At 39.4% G+C, this 9107-nt stretch overlaps 1 protein-coding gene across 1 annotated transcript; it reads right to left on the bottom strand.

The window, feature by feature from the left end:
• Window positions 1–4943: 4943 nt before the first annotated feature.
• On the bottom strand, window positions 4944–8674 carry LOC110493791. The gene is made up of 2 exons (XM_036949780.1): window positions 8632–8674; window positions 4944–6704 (listed from the first exon to the last, which is right to left on the bottom strand). Exons 1-2 carry the CDS (start codon window positions 8637–8639, stop codon window positions 6143–6145), a joined length of 570 nt encoding a protein of 189 aa, XP_036805675.1. The 5' UTR covers window positions 8640–8674; the 3' UTR covers window positions 4944–6142.
• Window positions 8675–9107: the final 433 nt, after the last annotated feature.

Raw genomic sequence — 9107 nt, 5'->3', positions numbered from 1 at the left:
TCTATGTTATGAATCTTTAATTGTAAATAATTTTACTTGATAAAACTTGAATAAATCTCCAATAATTAGGCTTGGGTGGTATACTGTACACTGGGGTATTTGGAAAAAGCCACAGGATGTTTTTTTTCCAATACATTTTAATACTTGTAGCTACTTTTTAAATAAATACCTGCAGTCAACTTGTGCAATATGTTAAGAGATAAAGCAGATCCCGTTTGTTCATTTTACCCCTGTCACATTATTTTACATTGTGACGCTTACCTTAGTTCCTCAGAGCAGTTGACCCAGTCACGGGTTTGTTTGTAAATAGCACAATGGGAGAAAGTGGAAGCAGGTGAATCCAGGTGGGTATTGACAGGGGTCGCATTTTATATTAAAAGTTTGCATCAATAGAGTGATCAGGGATGTGCAACTACAGTTTTCCTTCAAAGAAAAGACATTAGCGCAACACATTCAGCAGAAAATGGCTTCATTTTCATCAGATGACAACAGAAGTGCAATGTTATTTGGCTGGCAGAAAATGAAATTACATTGAAATGGCAAATTCTTTTATGCAAAAACAATGCCCGGCCATCTAATGTTTATCATAGGAAGAACGTAGCCTGCTACATTTTCTAATGTTTTGCTTAAAGTTAATCGTACTAGAGTAAAGTAGGCTGGCTACACCGAGAAAAGCCCTGGAGAAATGTATACTGAACAAAGACCTAAATGCAACCAGTAAAGTGTTGGTCCCATGTTTCATGAGCTGAAATAAAAGATCCCAGAAATGTTCCATGCGCACACAAAGCTTTTTTTAAATGTAATTTATTTTGGCCAACAGACATATACAACAAAATGCACAATGTGGACCCAGAGGATATTACTGTAAAGTATTAATTAAAACGCTTGTTTCCAAAGTGGTCCTCAAAATTACAACCAACCATAAAAACATTAATTTATATTGACATCCTAAAAAGTGTCACTATTCACTGCACTTCTCCCTAACCTTAAAAATCAATAATATTAATTTCACATTAAAACAATCTATTCATTTCACATCATACCGATCCTTCAAATAATACACCTGACCAGCAGTAGGGGGGGTACAAGTGACAGTTTAGTGGTTTCCCTTACTTAGACAACCAAATGAAAACCTTTGCCTGCTTTTTAAAGCTATTTTTACTTTTTATTTGCTTGATTTCTAAGGGCAGGCTATTCCATAGACAAATGCGTGTTTGGAAAAATGTGCTCCTTGCAGTACTGTTTACTCTTGGGATTTTACATGACATAACACTATCTCTGGTATTGTGACTGTGTTGGTTATAGACCATATTAATGTGTTTTTTCATGTAACCTGGGGCACGATCATTTAAGATGTCAAACATATGATTAAGTTCAAGTTGGTCCACTCTGGACTCCAAAGGCAACAAGCCCACCTTCCGGAACTCCTGTACCCCTATATGGGTCTTAGGGGGGACATTCAGCATATACCTGATAACGTTATTTTGCTTGACCTGCATTCTCTTTTTCAGCTTTTTTGAGAACCCACTATACCAAGCAGAGCAGGCATAATCAAAATTACACTGAATCAAGGTTGAGACAAGCAGTTTCTTAACTTTAATTTTAAAATATCTAGCGTTATGATGTAAAAATGTCAATTTGTTTGCCATTTTAGAAATAATTTTAGCAGCAATCAGGTCTCGGGAAAGATCTAGGAACACACCAAGATAAGATACATTTGTTTTAGATTCAATCTCCTTGCCTGTGCAGTATACTTGTCAGCCTTAATAAGCAATCTACATTTTGTTCCAAACAAAATCGATTCAGTTTTTCCCAAATGTAGTGACACTGTTGTCAGACAACCAATCTCTAACAAAATGCAATTCCTTACTCAGGGTCTCCTCTATGTAAACTGCATCCTTCCCTGATACCAGTATGGATGAATCATCAGCATAAAGCAGGAGTTTGCCCTTTACTGTATCTGGAATATCATTAACATATATAAGAAATAGGAGAAGCCCTAAAATAGATCCCTGCGGTACTCCACGGGATATTTCTTTGGCCTCTGACAGAACATCACCAACATTACATACTTGTGTTCTGTTGGTCAGATAAGACCTAAACCAATTCACTGCTACATACTGTAATTTAGACCCATGTATTTCAGTTTCATCGGGATCATGGTCCACCCACTCCCCAGTGCGTGGGCCTATGCCCTCCCAGGCCCACCCATGGCTGCGTCCCTGCCCAATCATATTAAATTCATATATTAGGGCCTCATTTATTTATTTCAATTGACTGATTTCCTTATATGAACTGTAACTCAGTAAACTCGTTGAAATATTTTGCATGTTGGGTTTATATTTTTGTTCAGTATAGCTACAAATCAGTCAGAGCGCTGTCTGCTCATAGAATGACTGTTTGTGAATTCTCATCTGAGTGGAGAAGTGCTAATTGAACCATGAAATTTGTCTGATGCCGAGCATAAATTACAATAAGAAGCATTTTAATTTCTGCATTTAGCAAGATAATTCTTATGTGTTTTATATTTTTTTTTCTGCTTGAAAAACACAGAATTATGTATTAATGTAACCCTTAAATGTAACTTGCTCTTTAATCTAAGTAAGTGGCTGAATTAATAAGGTGATGGGGCATCATATTGTGTTAGCTAATTGCCATGTTTGAGAAGTCAAAGCCCTTTGGATGAGTTATTTGTATTGCTGCTACTATCTTGAAATCCGTGGGGTTTTTCTCTCTGTTATTGGCACTTTTTCCTTCTCCAGTCTTATATCTCCTCTCCCCTATTCTCCTATCTTCTTTCCCCTATTCTCAGAGCAGGCAGGCCCATTGCCCTAGCAACTCTAGACTCCACACAGACTCAGCATAGCCTATATATACACAGATAGAGCAACGAGGCAGATATTTCACCAGATGTATAAATGTGAAGCATCCGCTTGGCTTTTCCACTCACTACCAACTATGGTTATTAATCTTGTCCAATTTGAGGTCAGTAATTGCTGTTATGATGTCCAGAAGCTCTTTTCGGTCATAAGAGACGGTAGCAGCAACATTAAGTGCAAAATAAGTTACAAACAATGCAAAAAAATAAAGTAATTTGCACAATGTCTCTGGTTCACATTCGCTTGTAAATGTCCAAACTCACAAGAAAGGACATTCAGTAGGTCCTACCTTTATACAGTACCAGTCAAATGTTTTTCTTTTTATTTACTATTTTCCACATTGTTTAATAATTGTAAGACATCAAAACAATAAAATAACACATATGGAATCATGTAGTAACAAGTGTTGAACAAACAAGTGTTGAACAAACAAATCTAAATATATTTTATATGTGAGATTCTTCAAATAACCACCCTTTGCTTTAATGACAGCTTTGCACACTCTTGACATTCTCGAAACCAGCTTCATGAGGTAGTCACCTGGAATGCATTTCAATTAACAGGTGTGACTTGTTAAAAGTTAATTTGTGGAATTTCTTTCTTTCTTAAAGCGTTTGAGACAATCAGTTGTGTTGTGACAGGGTAGGGGTGGTAGACAGAAGATAGCCCTATTTAGTAAAAGACCAAGTCCATATTACGTCTAGAACAGCTCAAATAAGCAAAGGGAAACGCCAGTCAAGAACTTTACAAGTTTCTTCAAGAGCAGTCACAAAAACCATCCAGCGCTATGATGAAACTGGTTCTCATGAGGACCGCCACAAGAAAGGAAGACCCAGAGTTACGTCTGCTGCAGAGGATAAGTTCATTAGAGTTGCCAGCCTCAGAACTTGCAGCCCAAATAAATGTTTCACAGAGTTCAAGTAACAGACACATCTCAACATCAACTGTTTAGAGGAAACTTCACGAATCCGGCCTTCATGGTCAAATTGCTGCAAAGGAACCACTATCAAAGGACACCAACAAGACAAAGAGACTTGCTTGGGTCAAGAAACACGAGCAATGGACATTAGACTGGTGGAAATCTGTCCTTTGGTCTGATAAGTCCAAAAGTGAGATTTTTGGTTCCAACCTCCGTGTCTTTGTGAGACGCAGAGTAGGTGAACGGATGATCTCTGCATGTGTGGTTCCCACCATGAAGCGTGGAGGAGGAGGTGCAATGGTGCTTTACTGGTGACACTGTCTGATTTATTTAGAATTCGAGGCACACTTAACCAGCATGGCTACCACAGCATTCTGCAGTGATACGCAATCCCATCTGGTTTGGGCTTAGTGGGACTATCATTTGTTTTCCAACAGGATAATGACCCAACCCATCTCCAGGCTGTGAAAGGGCTATTTCACCAAGAAGGAGAGTGATGAAGTGCTGCATCAGATGACCTGGCCTCCACAATCACCCGACCTCAACCCAATTGAGATGGTTTGGGATGAGTTGGACTGCAGAGTGAAGGAAAAGCAGCCAACAAGTGCTCAGCATGTGGGAACTCCTTCAAGACGGGTTTAAAATCATTCCAGGTGAAGCTGGTTGAGAGAATGCCAAGAGTGTAAAAAGCTGTCATCAAGGCAAAGGGTGGCTACTTTGAAGAATCAAAAATATGAAATATATATTGATTTGTTTAATACCTTTTTGGTTAATACATGATTCCATATGTGTTATTTCATAGTTTTGCTGTCTTCACTATTATTCTACAATGTAGAAAATAGTAAAAATAAATAAAAACCTTTGAATGAGTAGGTGTGTCCAAACATTTGACTGGTACTGTATTTTTTGTCTTTTCAATTGGTTTATTTTTGTGTGCATATTCAGCGAGCAGCCTCCATTAAAAATTCGCTATTACTTGTGCAAATGTTGTTAGCATTCTAGTATAGACACCCAATGGTGCTTTTTGCGTTTGTTTTGGCGCAATCTTGTGTACCAAGCCGGTAATACTATTTATAAATTGGTTGGTTCGAGCCCTGAATGCTGATTGGCTGACAACTGTGGTATATCAGACCGCATACCACGGGTATGACAAAACATTTATTTATACTGTTCTAATTACGTTGATAACCAGATTATAATAACAATAAGGCACATCGGGGGTTGTGTCCATACTCTCCGCAATGCGTCGTGCTGAAGAACAGCCCTTAGCCGTGGAATGTTGGCCATATACCACACCCCCTCGTGCCTTATTGCTTAAATATACCAGTATGACGATATGAAAATCTGGATACCGTCCAACAATACATAAGGGAATTTCATCTTCACACATTGAGCTACAGTATTACATTGTGTGTTATAACTAAGTAGTCCTCCAGAGCTCTACAACTTCACAGATGTTGGGGTCAATTTAGAATGGGCACTTGACATGGAGAAGAAGTGTTTTATGTAATGTCACAGCCAATAAAGTATAACATAGTGCCCCATGATGATAAGCCTCAACTGCAGTCATACTGTAGCTTAAAGTCTTTCAATGCATCTTATTGTTCTGATAACCTTGCATTGATATAAATACTGTATAGGATACAGTTACAGACTATTTAATGTTAACCCAATAATAAACTAGTACTATGCCAAAATACACAGTTACAAACATGTGTTACCATCTCTTTGGGTTACTGTCATGAATGTCATAACTTTGTTAAAATATGACAAGATTGTGTTATTCTTGTCTCATTGTTTAGCGGTCCTCCTCTCCTCGATAGCCTGAGCACAAATGTATCCTCACAGCGGGAAACGTGAAAGTGTTTTAAAATCTGCCACACCCCCTTTGAATCAGCTATTGTTTCTCTAAGAAAAGCATGCCCACATTTAAAAAAACGATACAATACTTATCTCTCTATAAAATGTCAAGTGCAACCAGCTACAGTTATTTTGACCACTTAACACATGTATTGGGGGATTACTCCTTTGTAAATGTAATTTGCCTGATTACGTGTTGGTGAAGGAGTCATTTCATACAAGCACATTTGTTTGCGTGTTTCCTTTCCTCCTCTATTTGATTACCTTTGACCTTTTTCAAAAGGAGGTGAGGAGAGGATGGAGGAGAGGACGCGAGGAGTCGAGCAAAACCAATTGAGATTCTCCCAAGGAGGGACAGAGATACTGAGGAAAGGGCAAAAAGGGACAGTGAGAGACAGAGAGAGGGATGAAGGGAGAGAGAGGTTGACAGTCCTCTACAGATACAGGAGGCTTCATTGGCTCAGCTGGACTTGAAGGAGTGCACTCAGCCACTGTAGCCCTCCAAACAGTGACCTGTGTTCATCTCATTGCAATAATAACACTTTTTGTGTGTACAGCGATATAGGGGGATTTTCTTATGTATTGTATTGAAGGAGTTTAGTACATTTTGCCTTGGGGGATTGGTTTTTGCCCCACCCCACTTAGGTTGCCAGACTTTCTCGAACACAAAGGCCTTAGAGTTTAGGTCTCTAGTATGAAAGGCCCTATCAAGGTCATTGATAATGCTGTGGCCTCCTCTTTCCTTCATACAGGACTCCAGGCAGGGAGAGAATGTGGTAAAGAAGATTATACAGTCCTTGTTGTTATTGGTCAGGTGTAATATGGGGTAGCCCATTTCCTGGGTAGTAATACTCAGGAGACGATACTCTGCGTGGTAGCCATTATACGGTATGGCTGCGATGATCTTGTCTCCTTTGTAGATTTGTCCGGCAGTAAGTGCCGCCTTGACCACCTCTGGTTCAACGTTGACATCAAACTCTCCAGTCTGGCACTCATCTTTGGTGAGCCTGACAGCCATGGCATACTCACGATTTTGCAGTCCGAACCTGAACAACAGCAGAAAAATCGAGAGACAGAGGTGGTGACAGAACACAGAGCACGTACTTTGGTAGACCTTAATTGTAGAGTTTGGGGACAATTCCCTATAGTATATTAATGCAAGGTTTATTTAGTTAATAAGGCGTGTGGTAAAAAAACGGAGACTATATGTTTACAATGAAACAGAGAAGCACTCACTTTTTCATCTCTGTAATCAGTTTAGCTAAATTTGCTTCACTAATCTGAGCATCCACCTTGTCTCCAGCCCAGAGAGAAAGCAGAACGAGAAGGACAACCCCCCTCATAGCTGCACACATCTTAAACACACCAGAGTATCAACACACACACACACACACACACACACACACACACACACACACACACACACACACACACACACACACACACACACACACACACACACACACACACACACACACACACACACACACACACACACACACACACACAAAGAAACACTATGTCAATACAAACACTGCAAACTATTTAAATGGTAAAACCATTACTGTAAACAGATATAAAAGATATGGAGTATACATATTTAAACTAATAAGGAATCAATCATAACACATGTATAGACTCTTAAAATGCTCTTAAAACAGGCTAAACATTTTGTTTGGTGAGAAATGAATAACTCCCAGGTACCTGATGATCCATTGCTGCTGTCCGTGTCTGAATCCTCTATCTGTGTGAGCAATACTTCAATGTTTTTATGTATCAATTCAGCTCACCCAGCATGCCATGTAGGGGGAGTTTCCATTGGTCAGAAAGTGCCAGCACGATAAGCAAGTTCATTCCAGATAAACCAAGGTCATTGTGATGTAATATCATTACGGGAAACCAAATTCCACTAGTTTGACTTGGTTTGGGCTGAGTGGGACTGGTTGAGAAAATGCCAAGAGTGTGAAAAGCTGTCATCAAGGCAAAGAGTGGCTACTTTGAAGAATCAAAGATATTAAATATATATTGATTTGTTTAATACTCTTTTGGTTACTACATGATTCCATATGTGTTATTTCATACTTTTGATGTCTTCACTATTATTCTACAGTGTAGAAAATAGTAGAAATAAATAAAAACCCTTGAATGAGTAGGTGTGTCCAAACATTTGACTGGTAGTGTATTTTTTACTTTATGAGCTGGATTGCCTGTCTTTGCAATATGTTTATTTCCGTTAGCATATTCAGCGAGCAGCCGCCATTGAAATTCACTATTACTTGTGCAAATGTTGTTAGCATTCTGGTATAGACGCCCAATGGTGCTTTTTTTGCTGTGGTATATCAAACCGTATACCATGGGTATGACAAAACATTTATTTGTACTGTTCTAATTACGTTGGTAACCAGTTTATAATAGCAATAAGGCTCCTTGGGGGTTTGTGATATATGGCTAAGGGTTGTGTCCATGCACTCTGCAATGCGTTGAGTTTAAGAACAGCCCTTAGCCGTGGTATATTCGCCAAATATCCCTCCCCCCGTGCCTTATTGCTTAAATATACCAGTATGAGAGAAGGACGGTATGACGATATGAAAATCTGGATACCGTCCAACCCTTCCAACAATACATAAGGGAATCTCATCCTCACACATTGAGCTACAGTATTACATTGTGTGTTATAACTAAGTAGTCCTCCAGAGCTCTACAACTTCACCGATGTTGGGGTCGATTTGGAATCGGCACTTGACACAGAGAAGAAGTGTTTTATGTAATGTCACAGCCAATAAAGTATAACATAGTGCCCCACGATGATAGGCCTCAACTGCAGTCATACTGTAGCTTAAAGTCTTTCAATGCATCTTATTGTTCTGAGTATATTCATGTATAGTATATTAATGCAAGCGTTTCTTTGGGAAATAAGAAGTGCGGTTTTAAAACAGAGACTATATAATTACAACGAAACAGAGAAGCACTCACTTTTTCATCTCTGTAATCAGTTTAGATAAATTTGCTTCACTAATCTGAGCATCCATCTTGTCTCCAGCACAGAGAGAAAGCAGAAAGAGAAGGACAACCCCCCTCATAGCTGCACACATCTGAAACACACTGGAGTATCACTCACTCACACACGCACGCACCCACCCACCCACCCACCCACACACCCACACACCCCCACACACACACACACACACACACACACACACACACACACACACACACACACACACACACACACACACACACTGTCACGTTCTGACCTCTATTTCCTTTGTTTTTTGTATTTATTTAGTATGGTCAGGGCGTGAGTTGGGTGGGCAGTCTATGTTCGTTTTTCTATGTTTTGGGTCAGTTCTATGTTTTCGGCCTAGTATGGTTCTCAATCAGAGGCAGGTGTCATTAGTTGTCTCTGATTGAGAATCATACTTAGGTAGCCTGGGTTTCACTGTTTGTTT

This window comes from Oncorhynchus mykiss, chromosome 17 (genome assembly GCF_013265735.2).
Source record: "Oncorhynchus mykiss isolate Arlee chromosome 17, USDA_OmykA_1.1, whole genome shotgun sequence".
Taxonomy (NCBI): domain Eukaryota; kingdom Metazoa; phylum Chordata; class Actinopteri; order Salmoniformes; family Salmonidae; genus Oncorhynchus; species Oncorhynchus mykiss.
Note: the sequence above shows the minus strand (reverse complement) of the source record. Positions and strands in the feature narration are given on the sequence as shown.